The sequence below is a fragment of the Plectropomus leopardus genome, chromosome 11 (assembly GCF_026936395.1).
Source record: "Plectropomus leopardus strain MGB_pleo_1.0 chromosome 11, ASM2693639v1, whole genome shotgun sequence".
Lineage (NCBI taxonomy): Eukaryota > Metazoa > Chordata > Actinopteri > Perciformes > Serranidae > Plectropomus > Plectropomus leopardus.
In genome coordinates, this window is record NC_142186.1 from 37,177,999 (window position 1) to 37,198,496 (window position 20,498).

At 37.8% G+C, this 20,498-nt stretch overlaps 1 protein-coding gene across 1 annotated transcript in view; it reads left to right on the forward strand.

Moving 5' to 3' along the window:
- Positions 1–20,458, forward strand: part of LOC121945702 (uncharacterized) — a 33,674-nt gene extending 13,216 nt beyond the window's left edge. The window contains exons 8-26 of the mRNA XM_088084831.1: positions 401–454; positions 1,027–1,080; positions 1,668–1,721; positions 3,211–3,264; positions 3,886–3,939; positions 4,927–4,980; positions 5,423–5,467; positions 8,971–9,024; positions 9,122–9,175; positions 9,953–10,006; positions 13,052–13,123; positions 13,572–13,607; positions 13,845–13,889; positions 14,006–14,038; positions 14,609–14,755; positions 15,589–15,765; positions 17,267–17,357; positions 17,967–18,044; positions 18,765–20,458. Coding sequence (XP_087940957.1) covers positions 401–454; positions 1,027–1,080; positions 1,668–1,721; positions 3,211–3,264; positions 3,886–3,939; positions 4,927–4,980; positions 5,423–5,467; positions 8,971–9,024; positions 9,122–9,175; positions 9,953–10,006; positions 13,052–13,123; positions 13,572–13,607; positions 13,845–13,889; positions 14,006–14,038; positions 14,609–14,755; positions 15,589–15,765; positions 17,267–17,357; positions 17,967–18,044; positions 18,765–18,970 — 1,416 coding nt within the window. The 3' untranslated portion in view covers positions 18,971–20,458. The remainder of the gene's footprint in view (positions 1–400; positions 455–1,026; positions 1,081–1,667; positions 1,722–3,210; positions 3,265–3,885; positions 3,940–4,926; positions 4,981–5,422; positions 5,468–8,970; positions 9,025–9,121; positions 9,176–9,952; positions 10,007–13,051; positions 13,124–13,571; positions 13,608–13,844; positions 13,890–14,005; positions 14,039–14,608; positions 14,756–15,588; positions 15,766–17,266; positions 17,358–17,966; positions 18,045–18,764) is intronic.
- The last annotated feature ends 40 nt before the right edge of the window (positions 20,459–20,498 follow it).

The window sequence follows — 20,498 nt, forward strand, 5'->3', positions numbered from 1 at the left end:
CAGATAAAAGCTTTATTTAAATTTTAAATCATCATCTAACAACACAGAAATGTGAAACCACAACATGAAAAAAACGTCTGAAAATGTTTCAGTTGTCATGAATTTTCTGCAGATACGTGTAGTCTTTGTTTATACAGACATTTCCCAAATATTTGGAACAATTTAAAGTGTTTCAGACTCTAAATGAGTATATATATTTTTATATTTTGATTTTTTTTACATATTTTATTTTACTTTTTTATTTTTATTTTGACATATTCACAAAAAATTAAACATATTTGACCTAAAAAGTCGGCATGACCTTGTGAGTGTTTCTTGCTGTGTCTCTGAGTGAAAAAAAGAATATTTATTTATATTCCTGTTTGTTTGTTCAGTTTTGACCTTTGACGTCTCGTTGTAGGGCGACCCCGGATCCGAAGGAGATGACGGAGCTTCTGGTTTCTCTGGAGCGATGGTGAGTTTAACCCCGGGGAGCCCAGTTGAACCACAGCGACGGTCGCTCGGACGCTCAGAAACAGAACGTGAATGAAAACATCATTAAAACATGATCTCAGTGTAACGCTGAGCTTCAGAAATGATGAATTCATCCTCCACTTTTCAGGAACATTTTCTCAGTGCACCACATGAATATTCATTAGATATGTGTGTTTATATATAAATACATGTACCAACATCCTTTAGGCATTTCTTGAAGTTTCATCCACAGATTAATTCATATAATGACAGATGGCTCCATCGGCTTCATATCGCGGTGTGCAGATATGGAACGATAACGTGCACGTTATTAAGAGCTCATCATCTTCAAAAAAATTTAAAAAGGAAATTATCATTACATTTAATTCAGTTTATTTCATTATTTCTGTATGTATATTTCTGGCTTCTGACACATTTTTTTGTTTTAATTCATCTAGATTTTAAGCAGTTTTTTGCAAACAAACTAAAAACTCAGTTTTATGATAATAAATAAACATGTTTGAAGATGATGATTTTCACTATATAAGTGACTAAATCTTTTGTCCTCAAAAGGGAGAACCTGGACTTATTGGAGACCTGGGAGATCCAGGAGAGCTAGGTCTGAAGGTAACACACACACACTCACACACACACACACACACACACACACACACTGTAGACTGATGCACTGACCTTTAATATGAGAGATTTTCGAAACACGTTAAACTGTCCTATAAACTTTAAAGCGATTACCGGAACGCGTCCTTTAAGTCCACGGTTGTCCTTTAATGTCTTACAAGGTCCTTAAAATCCTTGACCCTGACTCATGAAGAGCCAGAATTTGCTTTTTCTTTTTTATGGTGAGGTGCAGATTTCATAATGTTATTGATATTTTCCCTTATAACATTTAAGCCATAAGCAATTCAATTCTTGGTAAAAGAATTAATCAGCGAAATTTTCACAAACCAACAACAACATTTTTTTCTAAACTTTATTTTTTATTTTTCAGTATTATTGTTTTTATTATTATTGAATATTTCACAAATTATTTTTGTTTGATTTGATAAAAAATAACGAGCAGTAAAAATGACTTTTCCTTTGGTCGTCATCTGTATTATCATAAATATTAGATTACATGTTACCAGTTTGCCGGCGTCACGAGCAGCTGCAGCCGTTTAATGTTTTATTAAAATGTGACCTCTCTCTGTGGACAGGGGGACGTCGGTATGGAGGGACCGCGCGGAGGAGTCGGGGGTCCTGGTGAGACTGTAAGGAAACAAACAGCTTCTCTGTGGGAGAAATGTTTACTGCTGAACTTCACTCTTTTATACACAGCACAGAAAAAAACAGATATCTGAGTCATTTCCTCTTAATCCCTAGATCTGTTATCTCTTATTGATTTCCACGACTGACTCCTCCCACGACTCACTTTGCTTTTCAAGCTTTTAAACACAATAATCTACGTTCATATTGATGCTGCAGAGCTCACATTATTTAAAGTACACAAAAGAAGGTGAGAGAGTTTGAGAATTTGAGAATGTATTTATCCTTTTAAAACAGGAAAAAAAGATTTGGCAAAAATTAAATGAATCACTTTGTTGTAAAACACCTAAATATCAGATGTGACCCAGAAATGAAAACACAGGGACTGCGTTGAGTTTTGAGTGTTAGTATTTATTAACTCAATATTTTGAAGAACTCATTAATATTTTGTAAATACAGTGTTTGAAGTTGCTACTTCCTCTCAATCAGAACCAGCTCTTTGAAACCACATTTTAATACCTAAAGAATGAAATTTAAAAAAGCAGAGAACAGCTGTGTAATACTTTAATAATTATATTTTTACCATTATCTCAAGAAAAGTTATTTTCACATGATACCATAATAAACATCTTTTGAAAAGAAAGGAGAGTGCCTCAAGAAAATGTGATAAAATGAAATTATAAAACGGTGCCGGGGACATAAGAATGAACTTTTTCTTTATTTCTGATGAGAAATTTAAGTGCACATGTGGAGGCAGGAGCTGAAACTGCCAGTGAACCCAGAAGCCGCCTGCTGAGAAGATCCAGCCGAACTTCAGCTGCTGGTCCTTCAAATGGCGGGAAATCACCCAAAGTTTGGCTCCTCCATCTGGAGCCACAGCCGTCCGTCACGGTGGCGACTTCACCGCGTCAGCCGCGGCGGTGATGCAGTTAAAGAGGCTGCTGGTGAATTTAGGGGTTTACCAGCTGTTGGTGTTACCAGCTGATGTTTTAATAATAATATTACTAACTTTAATTATATAGCAGAGTTTACAAAGTGTTTTGACAACTAGACAGCGACACAACAGCGGAAAGCCGAAGAGTCCCACTGAACATAAGCAGGAGGAAGCTCAAATTAACGTTAAAGCCAGAGGACAAATAATACAAGATGCACGATGTCGGTATAAAATAATACAAAGAAAAAGACCCAAAACAACACAAGCAATAAGAGCAATAAAATCACAAATAAAACAAAATAAAATATAAAAAACAGAAATAAAAAAAGGAGATATAAATAAAAAGACGACGTTACAACATGATTCATTAACTGCTTTATTTCTGTTCCTTTTTTTCCCCAAACCTTTCAAACTAACTTCACAAAATTATGTGAATTTATTTCTAACATAAATATCGAGCACCGACAAACTGTCCAGTTTGTGAATGTTTGCAAATGAAATGAACTCTTTGACGGATGACAAGAAACAGAGTTTGTTATTTTGTGTTTGTTTTATTTCAGGGCCCTCGTGGTGACGCCGGGCCTCCAGGACCAAAGGGAGGTAACGGTATCAAGGTAAAGAAACACGTATTTACACGTAATAATAAAATCTGTATAAAATCTAATAAATCTGTATAAAAGTAAATAACACGTGTGATCAGTCAGAATTTTACAGTGTGAAAGATATTTTCTTGTGTTTTCGGTTCCGTCTCGACATTTGAAAGTTGAGAGTGAAAAATATTTAATAATATTTAAAGTTTAAAGAATTCTTAGGTCTGAAAACTGAAGACTAAATGCATTTTTGACATTTTTTATAAACTGTCTATCACACTTTTCTTACTTGTCAGTGAAAAACTTTTATTATAGTTTGACATTTTTTAGGAAATTTGTGTGACAATTTTTAAGGCATACAAAACAATGATATTTTTTTAAAAATTTAAATACACCCGAATGCAGTCAATTTTTTTTGCTGATTTGTGCTGTATGTCGGGTGCAAATGTTCACACATTCAACATTTCAACATTTGCAGACTTACAGATTTTATAAAAAGCACATATATGAAATGTTGCACATGCTTTGAATCATCATCATCATCATCATCATCATCATGTTGCTGATGTTTTCAATTCAGGTTTAAGATTACATTTTGTTTTTCTCATTTCTTTTAAATATTTTCCTCGTCTGTTTTCTGTTCAGGGGTCTCGTGGTGACGAAGGCAACCAGGGTCCTCAAGGACGAGACGGTCTGAAGGTACGGAAATTAAGCATAATGAGAGGTTTTGACACCAAGAAAACTGGCTCCATCTCTTTCAAAAACAAATGGGAAAAGAAGAAATGGCCAAAAAAGAAGTCAATAGTACAAAACATTTCTAAACAATTAGAAGAAAAAAAGGAAATGACAGGAACAGAGCTTAAATATACTAAAAATTATCTAAATTAATTTTAAATATATAATGATGATCATTTTAAATATAGTCTGTGGACTTTTTTTCTACATTTTTGAAAAAAAAATCCAAAGCTACTAATTTCTTGCAAGTTTAAGTTGCTCTTTTTTTCCGAAGTTTTTTTTTTTAAAAAAAAAAAGGAATTTGCTCAGATTTCTAAAGTTTAAATGATTGGGAAGCACAAAGCTGATGTTGAACCAGTCAAAGTGTTAAAAAGAGGTCCTGAACCATATACATACATAGAGCATATCTGCAGGAGGTTAATGACCAGAAAAATGTATTTATGTTGAAATTATTTTGAAACAAAAGAAAATGAAAGAAATGTCCAGCAGCTTGTAAAAAATGGTAAAAGGTGATCAGAAAATCATCTGAAAATTAGCTGGGGGCAAAAATATGATTTGATCAAAAAACTAAGAAAACATTTCTAGAAATTTTCATTTAATAAATCTATTCATCATATTTTTAGAGTTATTCTATGAAATACAATTTAAAAAAAAAAAAAAAAATTCTGTTTTTCCAGCACTTTTTTTGGTCATTTTTGTGTCTGTTTTTGTTTTTTAGCCTTATTTTGTTGCTTATTTTCAGGTAAATTTCTTGTAACGTTTTGTAAATTTCTTGCTAATTTTGGGGCTTTTTTGTTGCTGAGTTGCTCATTGCCTTCCTCCTCTCATGATTGATCCATGAAAGGGTTAATGGATCTTCCTGTTTCAAATCGAGTCTGTACTCGTCAGTATTTTGTTAAAATGTGTCCTTAGAGGTCACGGCTAACGTCGACCTGCCGTTGTGTCCTGCAGGGTCAGACCGGAGCGCCCGGGTTTCCAGGTGACGCCGGCGACAGAGGATCCACGGTAAGAAACGTCCTCATCATCATCCGTGCTCACTGACGTCATCTTTGATGTCCACACGTTTAGTTTGAATTTCTGCTCCAAACGGGATTACAAACATTCAGCCTGAAAGTCTTTCTCACGTTTACTCAAGGACTTCACTGTCGTTACAACAAAACTGAAAATGTGTCATAAAAAAACATAAAATAGAGAAAGGCACCAAAGTAAGTGATATTATTATTATATTTCACATATTATGTTAAATTCAACGATGAAACCTAGACAGTGTCAGAGTCATTGATTTCTTCCTCAGAGTGAGCTGAAAACGTTGTTTTTAATGAGCTGCTTTCTCTGCTCCGACACGTTAGAGTGTTTCCGTCACTCCTGATTAAATTTAGGTCAATAACTCACTCGTCATCGAGCAGAGACGAGTTTGGGATCTGAAGTCTGCTGTTTGTGTCCTCAGGGTTATCCCGGACAGCCCGGATCCATCGGACCGAGCGGACCGAAGGTACAAAAACACACTCTTTTACTCTTTTACTCCACTGTTACACAGAGTTATCAGATATCACCCAACGGTCCTGAGTCTGAGCACGTGAGTGTGTGTGTGTGTGTGTGTGTGTGTGTGTGTGTGTGTGTGTGTGTGTGTGTGTGTGTGTGTGTGTGTGTGTGACTGTGTGTGTGTGTGTGTGTGTGTGTGTGTGTGTGTGTGTGTGTGTGTGTGTGTCTGTGTGTCTGTGTCAGTGTGTGTCTGTGTGTCACACTGTGTGTGTCTGTGTGTGTGTGTGTGTGTGTGTGTGTGTGTGTGTGTGTGTGTGTGTGTGTGTGTGTGTGTGTGTGTGTGACTGTGTGTGTGTGTGTGTGTGTGTGTGTGTGTGACTGTGTGTGTGTGTGTGTGTGTGTGTGTGTGTGTGTGACTGTGTGTGTGTGTGTGTGTGTGTGTGTGTGTGTGTGTGTGACTGTGTGTGTGTGTGTGTGTGTGTGTGTGTGTGTGTGTGTGTGTGTGTGTGTGTGTGTGTGTGTGTGTGTGTGTGTGTGTGTGTGTGTGTGTGTGTGACTGTGTGTGTGTGTGACTGTGTGTGACTGTGTGTGACTGTGTCTGTGTGTGTGTGACTGTGTGTGCGTGTGTGTGTGTGTGTGTGTGTGTGTGTGTGTGTGTGTGTGTGTGTGTGTGTGTGTGATTAAGCTCTTATCAGTTTCATTTTTACGAGTTTTAGTTTCTTACTGAGGAAACTCTTTATGAGTTTAGAGGAGAAATCCTGAAACCTCACAGCTTCAGTTTGTTTATCAGAGTTTGTTTATCAGAGTTTGTTTATCAGAGTTTGTTTATCAGAGTTTGTTTATCAGAGTTTGTATATTCGGGGTCGTGTGATATTGGTTTTTCAGGGCAGATACTGATGGCTGAACGTGTAGTTAGTGAGAGCCATAAACAATATTTGGATCCGATCTGCATTTACAATAAAAACGAAAATATTTGTTATATTCCAAACTCTAAATTTTGACAAAGTCCACACAAACGTTTGTGAAATTGCAAATGTTTGATCAAAACTGAAACTTATAACATCATTTACAGAAAGTTCAGAGCAACTTTTTCATAAAGTCGAGTGAAAATTTAAATAAAAACTGAAAGATTAATAAAAATAGCTCCCTAAGGTTTTACAAAGTAAAATTCCCCCCATGATGACACCTTGTTTGCACTTTTTCATTTTATTGGCGATCATTTATATAAAATACCAATACAGATTATATAATATATATATATATATATATATATATATATATATATATATATATATATATATATATATATAGGTAGAGAGAGAGAGAGATAGACATATATAAATATAAATAAATAGAAAGAGAGAAATTCAGTTGAGGCAGCAGCAAAAGGAAAGCAATAAATACAGATAGAGAAATTAAAGAAATAAATATAAGGGAAAAAAGAAGAGCATATATATATTCTGTTTTTTCCCTCTGGCATTTCTTTCTCTTTTCCTTTTTTTTCACTGATTTATATGAAAACCTTTTTTCTTAAAATCACTTTTTTTTTTTGTCAGATGATGAAGTAACTTTGAGTCTTGAGGTCGTTCCGTTTTAAAAGTCACCTTCGGCCGCATCTCAGCTGACAACAGGTCATCATTATTTTTTATTATTTCTGTGATAACAGTGTGAGTCGCTCAGTGTAGTTTCTGACTGTCGGCAGGTAAAAACTGTAAAAACGAACTTTCCCAGAGGGAAGGATGGAAGATTTCTCTTTCATTTGTGGACGCTGTGAAATTTTGAAATTTTGAAATGAGTTGTGCTGCATGTTTGAAGGAAGCTCGTGTTTTCTCTCACAGCACAGGATTGCCCCCGAAACTTTCACTTCACGCCACAAAAATACCAGAAATGATTTTTGAGTTTCACTTTTCTTTTCACAGTCAGTGCTGAAGAGTCGAGTGATTCACTGTTTAGTTTCTGACTTTTCACAAAGTTTTCTCTGTTGCTTTGAACTTCGTGAGAATCACATAAAAAAAAACCCAAACAGTCATTTGGCTTTTTCAGCTCTGAGAAGATCTGCATTTTCTGTCATCAGCACTAAAACACGATTCAATTCAGAGCTTTACAGAAATACATAAAGAAAACATTCAAAGTGCATTCAGACATCAAAAGAAGAAAAATGTATTTGTAGGTTAAATAAAAAAAATATCATTGGAAACTCCGAGTGAACAATAATATTTTAAAAATAAATGCATTTGTTGATTTTTTTTCTCTATGTTAAGATTCTTTAATTCTTGCCTGTTTTTAAGGTGTTAATCTATGACCGTCTGCATGTGACTGTTGAAATTAAAAATCCAAAAAGTACACCAAGATTTCTGGCTTGATGAGCACATTCGCTTGATTTATTTCAAAAACATGGGAAGAAGCTAATGAGAAACATAAAAAAAGCAATGACTCGAAAAATGGCAAGAAATCAGAGAAAAAAAGGAAATTACCTAAAAAAAATAACAAAAAGGGAAGTAAAAAAGAAAAAGGAAATGACCCCCCAAAAAAAGATTACTTTTAGTTATACATTAATGATAACAACAAAAACAGTTTTCTGGACATTTTCCCTTTATTTTTATATATATATATATATATATATATATATATGTATATAAGAAAATAAACAAGAGCATATGACAGCAGATATATTATTATTATTCTTATGTCTTTTTTTAAAATATCTATATTTTTATTCTTTGCCGTGTTCCCTGATTTTCTGAAGAAATCAAACCGATTTTCCTAATTTGTCCAAATGTTCAAATTTTTGTTGAAGGCATCAGGATGCAGCACTAGAAAAGTGATGTCAGTCCAGGTTTCAAAGGGTTAATTTTGTGGTGAGGTCATGGAGTTCAAACCTCAAAGTGAAACCAACCCTGCAGCCGCAGTGTGATCAAAGCTGCTCCCAGAAAAACAAACCCGCGAGTAAACAAACACGTCTGCGTCAGCGAAGGTTAGAGCGAATCCGCTCGACGACCAAATGTTTCGCTTTCGCCTGACGACCTTCATCGTGTTCAGCTCTCAGAGATGAGCGGCTCCTCGCCACCGCAGCTGACCGTTAACTGGTCCAACGATGCTTCAGTTAGACACACTCACTCTGTGCTGTTTCAGGGTTCCCACGGTCATGGAAAACCTGGAAAAGTCATTAAACACTTTTCTCAGGGCTGGGAAAGTCATGGAATTAGTTTAAGTAAATAAAAGTTCTACAAAAGTCCTGGATCAGGGTTTGTGCGATCTTGAAAAACCTGGGAAAGTCCTGGAATTTGCAATTTATAGGCCTGGAAAAGTTTTGGAAAACTAGATATACCTTGCAAGTTTTGGAAAAGTCCTGGAATTTTGTTGCACAGACCTGTTTAATAACACATAAAATTTTTAGGGACCGTCAGAAATTTGAAAATCCAACAATAATTAATAATGCATCATTTTCGGTGAATCTTAAGACGATTTGAAACTGTGTTTTCTCTCCGCTCACGTCCTGTCTTCCCCCCTCAGGGCACTAAAGGTCACGACGGCCTGCCGGGCAGCGACGGTGACCCCGGAGAGGATGTGAGTTCATTGCATCCACATTTTTACCAACTGTCCGCCGTCTTTACTTCCCGAACGGAAACAAACGTCTGTTCATCGCTGCTGTTTGTCTCCGCAGGGTCCGACAGGAGTGCGGGGCGCGATGGGAGAGCCGGGACAGTGGGGAGCCAAGGTAACCAACATAATCGCTCCAAACAGCACAAACAAATATGTTCAGAACCACATTAATCCTAACGACTAATCACATTTGCACCTGTATCAGTTTTTAGTTTAGTTTGGCCCAAAAAAACAAAAAGTGGCAACTACGAATGCTCTCAACTCAAATAAAAAAAATATGAAGGACAAAAAATGACTCAGGTTTTAATTTTAATAAATAAATAGATGAATGAATAAATATGCAAATAAATACAGACGTAAATAAATGCACATATAACAAATATGCATACATAAATATTGCTGAAATAAATACAGAAATAAATGCATAGATAAATAAATGTTCAAGTGCAAATAGAAATAAACAGATCGTCTCGTGCTGTAAAGTCAGCGTGTTGTCAGCGTTAGTATTCTGGCTGCTGCAGAGTTCACAGTTTGCTGCAGCTAACAGACGCACAAACTCAAATGACTCTACGAAAAGTCAACGAGAGCTTCGAGGAGCAAAACAACCAAATATATAATTTTTTTACCGTCAGTCGTTTCCATGATATCTGACGTTTCTGCTGCTCTGAAACGTCACAACTCAACAACTCAGGTATCATCAGAATTCCCCAATTTCACAGTCAGAATTACGAGATTGGAGGGACGTTCATGTGCTCGTAACTTATAAAAATCATAAATGCGATCTTTCCGCGGAGCAGGTAAAGGCCGCTGAGATTTTCCGTCTTCGACAGAAACAGAATGTGAGCGCTGTAGAGCCGAGCTCAGTGTCACCATGTCTCTTCTTCCTCTGCAGGGCAGTAAGGGGGAACGTGGCGTCAAAGGACCTCGGGGCAGAGCGGGCGCTGTGGTGAGTGACCTCTGACAGTCGCAGGTTTGATTCCTGAATCAGCTGAGCGTCAATTTGAAGAGTCTGGGAGCCAGACGCTGATCAGAACCAGCCGAGGCCTGGACCACAGAACAAATCACCCAAAGACACTTCATATCAGCAGGTCCCTGTTTGAACACCTGCTGGGTCAGACCAAGCATCTGATTGGTCAACGAGACATTTAGAAACAAATCAGCATGACCGCACGCCGCACTCATCACTGAGAATATTTAGTGTTTATTTCCAATATTGACTCAAAATGCATCCGTTGGTTGCTATTTGTTGGTAATTATCCAACAAATTATCATAAAAATATATATATGTAAGGTGCAGTTTGTAAAAAACAAAAAAAGTCAGAGTGAGGGATTTTCAGAAACATTATTATTCATAAACATAAATCACAAGGCACATGGACCTCCTGCACGACATCCTATCACCTTACAGAATAACAAATTAACCCTTTAATAACTCATGGCGCCCTGTAACAGCCGACAGAGAAAGCAGCTGTGACCGCAGTGAAAGTTTAACACCAACGAAAAAGGACTAGGAATGTTTCCCTAGCTTTTTAAAAAATACATTGCGGGACATTTCTTGCCGAGTTGCTCGCACTAATCGGCTCAGCGTTCAGAGGTTTGGATTCTTGTGAAAGGCGTCTGAACGCGGCACAAGACAAGTGATGTCAGTCCAGGTAACAAAGGGTTAACACACAGTGAAGTGAAAAAGTGTGTGAAAACAGGTCTGTGTGCTGACGGGACTCACTCAGCCTGCAGACTCAACAAAGGCCTGTTACTAACAGTTTTTGACCCTCACAGCCGTCTAAAGGTCAGCTGCTTCGGTTTTTGTGTGTCTGGTTTTACTCTGAAAAGTCCCACAGCTTCATCTATGAGGTGAGATACTAAATCTGTGGTGTGCCCTTAAGGTCCTGACATTTAGGTTTAACCGTGTGTGTGTCAGCAGCTTTAAAAACAAAGGAAGTGAAAATAATGACGGAGGAGGGAAAGTCTGTGACCCGTCTGGCTTCTCTGGAGGAGACGAAGGAGGCTCCTCCTGCGGTTACGTGATGTTCTGCGAGAACAGAGAAAAAAAGTTTGATTTCCTAAAGAGGCCTGCCCTGAAAAAATACGTATTTAAAGTCTGAAGTGTGTCGCTGAAATGATAATAAGAATAAATAAATAAAATAACAATAACAATAACTTAATAATAATAATAATAACGACCTATGCCCGATCTGAAAATTAATTTTATGTATGTTGCTAGTTCACACCACACGCAGCCCATCAACTCAAGCAACAACAGCATCTATAAAAACAAACAGAACAACCACAAAAAAACAAATATTAACATTTAAATTAAGAAAGAAATAAAAAAAAGTGCTTAGTCTTAGAGATGGTAACCTTCGTATCCCACTGTAGCGAGTAAATGTGCTTGAGTCTTTCGGACAATGAGCATCTTAACAAGTCATGGCCTTAAATTTAGGAAGAAATTAGCTTCAGAAAAAAAAGTTTTAAGAAAATTAGTTGAAAATAGGGGGGACCAGAAAAGTAACAAAAAAATAAACAAGAAAATTACCCTAAAAATTGCTGAAAAATATGTTTTAAATATTTGTTAATTTCTTTCATAATTTTAAATATAGAATAGACGTAATTATAAAAAGTTTTCTTGGTTGTTGTTTTTCCCTTAGTTTTTTTTGTTAATATACATTTTTCTCCCTCCCTTTTATTCCAACCAATTATCACACATTTGAGAAGAAATTAGTGTAGAGTTGAATCCAATAAAACCAGAGGACAAATAATGCAAGACGTAAAATGTCATTATAAAATAATACAAAGAAACAGATCAAAAACTATAGAAGCAATAAAAGCAATAAAACAGCAAATGAAAGGGAATAAAATAAATAAATATAGAAATAACATGTTTGTCTGCCGTCTGACAAACACATTAGAAATTTCCCAGAGTTCAGCTGTCAGGTTGTTTTGACTCTGCTGTGGTGATCTCCCGACAGAAACCCGAAAAAAGCAAAACAAAGAGCGCAGCTGCAGCTCAGAATCGTGACAGCACATTTCATACGAGAGCGATAAAACATCAAATATAATAAAGAAAACACTTTTACAGTGAAAGAGAAAAAGAAATTACTAAATCATTACAACATTTTAAATAAAAATCCCCGTTTAAAAATAGAAAAAGTGCAGACAAAAGATGCAAAGATAAAAAGATATATTTTTTTCAAAATGATTTAGAGCACATTTTCAAAGCAGCAAATGTTTTCTGTCCATCAGTTAACCCTTTGAAACCTGAGCTGGTTTGATTTCTTGCAAAAGCACAGGGAGAAGGCAGTGAGCAACCACACAGGACATGGCCCAAAAACTCACAAGAAAAGAGATTTAAAAACCACAAAGAACATGAAAAACTATACATACACACATTATTTTCTTTTTAAATATATCATTATAAATATAGTTTTCTAGTTTTTTGTTTCCCCCTTAAGAAAATCCAAACTAAATTTCAGATAATTTTTCTTGCAGTTATGCAGTTGGATATTTCTTGTCATGTCGCTGGCTTTTGTTCCATGTTTTTTGAGGGTTAAACAGTTTGTAAAAAGTGTCTGCGACTTGGAAAACATGAGTAAAAGATGACAAAAACTGACCTGAAAATTATCAGGCAGGCGTCAAGAAAACTATATTCATAATTATTTTAATTATGTCTTTGAAATTGTTTCACAGAATATCATAAAATATTTATCTCTCTTATAAGGACTTTTTTGGCAATTTCTTGTCAGTTTTTATTAATTTCTAAATAGTGTTTGGACTGTTTATTTAGTCGGTCATTGTCTTTTCTCTCGTTCGATATGAGCTCTGACGTGCCGCGTGACGCCTTCAGCCTGTGAAGAGTTTAATCTCCAAATGTTTATCAACTCCTCTGAACTTTTATTTACATCTTATATCTGAAGCCCTTTTCCTCCCAAAATTACTGAGTTTTTGTTTTAAAACTTGATGTATTTGATTGATTATTATTCTGTTTGTCCATCAGGGTCCTGGAGGAGAACAAGGAGACGCCGGAGTGCCTGGAAAACCAGGACCGAAGGGCCTGCAGGGTCCCACTGTGGGTTCAACACAAACTGCCTTCACTTCACTCATTCAAATACAGATCAGATCATACAGTCAGATATCTGACAAAGACAGGGTCTTCATTTTACACCAGTGATGCTCAACTTATGGCCCCCGGGCCAAATCTGGCCCCTGATAGGGCTCCGGGAGCATCAAAATAGAGCTTGTTGATCAAAAAAAGAGCCAGAGGAGGATCCCCCACACCCCCGACAGAGGGCACAGCTGAGACACTGATGTCCTAAAATCACAGAAATGTTGTTAAATCCAAGAAATGTCCTAAAATCCTGGAAACATGTACGGGGCTGTGGCTGGCCCCCACCTGTAGTAAGCTCGTATCGATGATTTACACAGAAAAAAAGTCTGATATGAAGTGAATTAAGAGCTGAAACAGTGACCTGTGTTTGTGTTTTTATTTTATTTTATTTATTTATTTCCTCTTGCAGGGAGCCAAAGGTGAAACGGGGCCTGACGGTGACAAGGTGAGTGTTTTCCTCACACAGTTAAAATAAAGTGATGATTGGTGAGTTTCCGCAGACGTTCTGCCTGAACCGGTTCTGACGGGAGTTTCCCTCCGCCTGCGGACTTCTGCTCTCACTCGTCTGTCCTGTTTTGCGAACTGTTTACTGTAAAAATCGTCAGCTGATTTTGTTGTTGTTTTGGTGTGGTCTGAATCGTCCTCTGTCCTCACGTGTCGCGGTCGGGTGTTTTTCCTGCAGGGTGCGGCGGGGAGAAAAGGTATCAAAGGTGTCAAAGGACAAAAGGTATTTTTATCTCTTTACCGTCTGATGATCTAAACTGTTGTTCCACATGTTGTTTTCTCCGTTTCACTTCCTCTCCTCACCTGATCTCTCGGTTCCTCCTTCCTCTCGCCTTTCAGGGCGGCGTGGGCGACCGCGGAGACAAAGGACAGGTGCTCACTCTGTTTATCACCAAGACTTCACAGAAATACACTCACATCATATACTTATACATATTCACCCTTCAAAACTTCATTAAATTGGCATGCTCTCCTTCAAAAACACTGAAAGACCGAAGGCAACTTAACAAGAAAAGACCCAAAAATTTGCACGAAATTAGTAAAAATAAGTAAAAAGTTAACTTAAATTACCTTAAAAAGTGCTACAATAAGATGTAAAATAAATGAAAATAAGTACAAATAAAAATAATTATTATTTTTCTGTAACCCTAATTCTAAATATATAATTTGAATACTAATTAATTTCATTTTCCTGATATTTTTCCCCGAGTTATTTGATAATTCTTGATAATTTTTTGTGTTTAGAAAATATTCAGGTCATTTTCTAATAAACCTTTATTTTATTTTGTTTATTTATTATTATATATTGTTATAATAAACAACAGATTGACAGTGTAAACAATGAAGCAGAATAAAATAAAAGAAACATTAATTATAGTTAAATATCTTAAACTCTGTTTTGTTTTTTTTCTGTCCTTCATTTCACTTCTCGTTTTCTCACAGCGGGGTCCAAAAGGTGCAGTTGGTCGTGACGGCGTCCCCGGCCCCAAAGGACCGCCCGGCGTCCCGGGGACCAGAGGAGAGCGAGGCGTGGTCGGTGACCTCGGGGTTAAAGGCCGAGCCGGACCCAAAGGAGCTCCAGGTCCCGCCGTGAGTCAGTTTGTTTAATCGTTTATTATTCATAATAGTAATAATAATAATAATAACTTTATTTATATAACGCCTTTAAAAACAGAGTTTACAAAGTGCAAACAGTCAAAAACTTCTTTCAAAGTCAGTTTTTCAGGTGACCCCCGCCCAAATGACAATTATGATTCTTCATCAAACAAATTACAAAGCTGTTCTCAATCTGACGACTCTATGTTAATTAAAATCATAATGAATTATAAAAACCATCTCTGCATCTCATTTCCTTTAATTCACAGACAAACGTTGTTAACGTTTCGAGAAGTGCAATTAAAATCAAGTTTTTCTTTTTCACGCAGAATAATTATGATCTCGTCTTAAAGCTCAAAAAGTTTTTGGGAGTGTATCAAAGTTTCAGACCATCAAAACATGCATGATATTCACATGAATAAGACCTACTTGAAAATACTAGAAAAAGTAAGATAAAATAAGGAAAAATGCACAGAATGCATAATATTAGATAGAAAATAAAATAAATAAAATGAAATCCACTGACAGTATTAATCAAAAATAAGGCTAAAAATAGAGTGTATTATGAAATACTCACTGATGAAAAATTGAGTACAGTAAAACTCAGCAGATGACTCCAGTTCACGTTTATGTTTTTCCACATTTTCAAACCTGATTTTGAGAAAAAGCAGCTGGTTAAAAATAATCTGTATCTTTATAAAAAAATATTATTTATTGATAGAACATTTTTCAAATCCACATTACAAAGTGCTTCACAGATTAAACCGATAAAAACTAAAAAATAATTTATGGATTTTTTAATTTTATTTTTTGTTTGTGTCCTGCAGGGTCCTGGTCTGACTGACGAGCAGGTCCTGCAGCTCTGCAGAGGCGTGGTCACCGCCCAGATCTCCCAGTACGCCGCCTCCATCCGCGCCAAGTGTTCCCAGGGCTGCCCCGTCAACAACCGCACACTCATCGGGCCCCCGGGGGCCCCGGGGCCGACGGGATCACCGGGCAAAGCAGTGAGTCGCGGTCCGGTTCAGTCGACCTCCGGAGGCAAAGTGTCGATGTCGATCCACTCCGGAGTGATTTTATAACCACCAGAATTTCAATATTTCCAGTGTTTAACAAATTTACACACAAAAACTGATTTGTGAAAAAAGATGAATTTACACAGATTTTAACCCTTTGAAATCTGGATGAGTTTGTTGTGCTTTGTTCAGTATTTAAACCTCTGAACTTCTTCTTTCAAAAACACGGGAAAAAATTGAAATTAATTTAAAAAACTGAAGAAAAATGTCAAGGGAGAAAAGAAGAAATACTGGAGGAAATTATATTTCTAACTAACATAATTACACATTTAAAATTGTGTCACAAAGTTTTTTTTTTTACAATTTTCAGGTATTTTTCTTGGTATTTATCTTAAAACTTTAATATCATACAGAAAATAAACGAATTCCTGCTTTTGGAAAGATGCTTTGAAACACGTGATGCTCTGTGTTCGTCCTCAGTGACACCGATTTCATCAGATGTGTCGTCTAACCCTGATGTCATCGCGGTCACATCAGAGGTTACTGAGTGATTCGGTTCAGGACTATCTGACCCCTGTGTGATTCGGTGACTGTGTGATTCGGTTCAGGACTATCTGACCCCTGTGTGATTCGGTGACTGTGTGATTTGGTTCAGGACTAGCTTACCCCTGTGTGATTCGGTGTCTGTGTGATTCGGTGACTGTGTGATTCGGTTCAGGACTATCTGACCCCTGTGTGATTCGGTGACTGTGTGATTCGGTTCAGGACTATCTGACCCCTGTGTGATTCGGTGACTGTGTGATTCGGTTCAGGACTATCTGACCCCTGTGTGATTCGGTGACTGTGTGATTTGGTTCAGGACTAGCTTACCCCTGTGTGATTCGGTGACTGTGTGATTCGGTTACTGTGTGATTTGGTTCAGGACAAGCTGACCCCTGTGTGATTCGGTGACTGTGTGATTCGGTTCAGGACTAGCTTACCCCTGTGTGATTCGGTTACTGTGTGATTCGGTTCAGGACTATCTGACCCCTGTGTGATTCGGTGACTGTGTGATTTGGTTCAGGACAAGCTGACCCCTGTGTGATTCGGTGACTGTGTGATTCGGTTCAGGACTAGCTTACCCCTGTGTGATTCGGTGACTGTGTGATTCGGTTACTGTGTGATTCGGTTCAGGACTATCTGACCCCTGTGTGATTCGGTGACTGTGTGATTCGGTTCAGGACTAGCTGACCCCTGTGTGATTCGGTGACTGTGTGATTTGGTTCAGGACAAGCTGACCCCTGTGTGATTCGGTGTCTGTGTGATTCGGTTACTGTGTGATTCGGTTCAGGACTATCTGACCCCTGTGTGATTCGGTGACTGTGTGATTCGGTTCAGGACTAGCTGACCCCTGTGTGATTCGGTGTCTGTGTGATTCGGTGACTGTGTGATTCGGTTACTGTGTGATTCGGTTCAGGACTAGCTGACCCCTGTGTGTTCCTCCACCTTTCAGGGTAAAGCAGGAAAAGCTGGAGCGAAAGGAGCCAGAGGAGCTCAAGGTGCCAGAGGCCTGCAGGGACAGGAAGGAGCGCCGGGTGACAGAGGTAACACCTCACCCTCTTAATGTGTTTTTAATTTACTTTTATTTTTCAGGGTATTGCAGAGATTCTTGACATTACGTTTGTTTGCTGCTGATTACAGAAAGTTTTTCAGCATTACATCCATACTCCTCTTTGTTTGTTGTTTTTTGTTCTTTTTAAAAAGGAAAATAAAATTAAAAAAGTAAATGTGTTAATATAAAGTAATATAAAATAAAGTGGCTGTGGGATCAAAAATGTCAGTTTGAATGGGTTTCAATGGAGCATTTTTGGACCTGAACAGTCTGAATGTAACTATTTAGTTTCCACAGTGTATTTTAGACTTATTGTAGGAGCTGAGCTGCAAACTCACTGATTACACTCAAATACACAATCTGGACTACATTTAGGACACATGCATCAACACACACACAGTTATCACAACAGGAAGAGGAAAAGAGACTAAAATGAGACAAACGGTCTCTGAGGGGTTAAACTGAACTGATGGAGTCATTCAGAGCACATTAATCGGTGAACAGAGGAAATCATTTCCCCTGAAATCTCAACACTCGTTTAAAGTTATTCTGAATGGAGATTTAGCAACTTTTCTCAGAAGTTTTCTGTTTTTCTCAACAGGTGCAAAGGGACCTAAAGGTACCGCAGGTGATCCAGGTACAGGTCTGCCGGGACCCGACGGACCACAAGGCCTCAGAGGTGAGACGCGTTTTCATCCGCAGACCCTGATAACTTTACGTCCCCCTGAGGTTGTAAAAGCTGCCGGAGAAGAGATTAATAACGTATTATTCACCAGAGAGTAATTTAATGTAACTCGTCCCACCCCTCACCTGCGCTCACGAGCTCTGGGTACAGACTGAAAGGATGAGATCGTGGACAGAAGCAGCCGAAATGAGTTTTTCCTCCGCAGGATGGCCGGGCTCAGCCTTAGAGAGGGTGAGGAGCTCGAGGAGAGCTGCTGCTCCCTCACATCCAAAGGGGCCAGTTGAGGGGGTTCAGGACGCCTCCTGGGCGCCTCCCATTAGAGGTGTTCCAGGCACGTGGGACCGATAGGAGGCCTCGGGGCAGATCCAGAACACTCCAGAACAGGGATTACAGACCTCGCCTGGCCTGGGAACGCCTCGGGGTCCCCCAGGAGGAGCTGGAAAGTGTCGCTGGGGAGGGGGACGAACGCTCTGCTTCACCTGTTGGAAAATGGAGGATTGATAATAATAGATAATAATATAACTTTAATATCTAATAAGATTGTAAAATTTACTTTTAAATTTAAAAAAGACATATATGTTTTATTTTTGAATTTTGTTTTTTAATCATTTGGTTTCTGTTATTAAACTTGTATTTATATTTCCTTGAACATAGAGGATAAGACATTTTAGTATTTTATTTTTTCACGTTAACAGTTTAATTTCCTTCCCGCAGGTTTGGCAGGCCACCCGGCAGAACCCAAAGACGGCTTGGAGGGTCCCCGAGGTCCCCGCGGCTTCCCTGGTCCGGTCGGTCAGTCCGGCATGCTCGGGATCGCAGGGGTGCCCGGATTTTGCGAGGCACGGGATTGCAGCATTTACGCACCAGTGATGCGCAAAGAGCAGGGTCTGGTGAAAGGACCGGGCAGTTCAAAGATCTGAACCTGAACAGGAGCGCCGAGCACCAGCGTGATTCTGCAGAGCGACTGAGATTCACCTGAGGGCAACTTTAAGGTTTGTCTCACTGAATTCCAGCTGACGTTGGAGCTGGGTTTGAAAACAGGACAGAAGATCTGTTAGATTAATGACAACAGTTTGATTAAAAGCTGCGAATGATTCTATTCTTCGTTTAAAATGTCAGAGGACCGAGTGTCGTGCCCTGTGGCGCTCCGCTGTGGCATTGTTGGTAAGAAATGGGAAACTAAGCAGAAATGAAACCAGAAAAGACTTTTCTATCCAAGCTGGACCAAAATTTTATGAAGAGTTTATAAAGATCCAAACACTGTTACAGTTTTAACCAGAGACCATCACGTCTGAGGCGTTTAATTTGATGAAAACACTAAATGATTCCAGACTGAATCATTTCTTCCGTTTTGTTTTTGTATTCTCTGGTTCCCTAAAGTCACCATTGTTGTTAAAAAATAAAAAATACATTTTAAATTTTATGTAAATATTTTTGTAAAGAATCTCAAATGCTCAAACTGTGTTTTGAAATATGTTTCAGATAAACTGATTTTTTTTTTTTTAAATAGTCGCCACGTTCTTTCACTTCTGAAAAAGAATATTCCAGAAAAGATTAATCACAGAAATATTTTGGTTTCAGATTTCTGAACCGCTGCCTGCATCTCGGATATTTTCAGCCATTCAAAGAGAAATAAAAAAACTAAATGACGGTCATTATGATAATCGCGCTTTCACATGAAGACGTCATCTCATTGTTTGTGCTTAAATGTGTTTGACGAGACGACGTCTTCGTCAGACTCATTAGGACCGCACACTATTGAAAATATAAAAATCTGTTGAACATCTAAAAAAATAAACTCCAGTAAAATTACTCTCTTATTAAATGTAGTTTGATATCTTTCACTGAACTTTGTGTTAAATATTATTCTCATGAGAATTTCAAATCTGAATGATCCTTAACTGCTTTCAGCGACTGAGAGCCCAAAAGTCAGATATACGTCATTTTCTGTTCGGTTTTAATGAGATCTGAGCGGCAGAGATTACCGAATGTTGCCGAATCTTATGCTGTATTTTTTTATGGATTTAAAACCTCTCAAAGGTAACAGGAAATGTTTTCGGTGTGGGGAAAAATTGATAAGGCATAATATCACGATAATTTGTGTGGCAATATCAAAGCGATACACAGACGCCAAGAATCTTTTTTTTTATTATATAAATGATTTGCATTGCAAATACAAGTTTAACTTTTGGTATCCGACTAGAATTTAAAAAACAGTTTTGTTTATTTAGTCCACCAGAAACATTTGGCTGTAGTAAGTGAGACACTTTATTTTTAAATCTTCATAAAAAATCACTAAAAGTGATGTCAACAAATATTACCTCTGGGGACGTAATTTACCGTTTAAACGGCAATGTATCACAATAAAAGTTATCAAAATACTGAGTATGTTGCAATAATATTGCATCAGAGGGCCTCTGAGATATGCAATGTCACATTTATCACCAA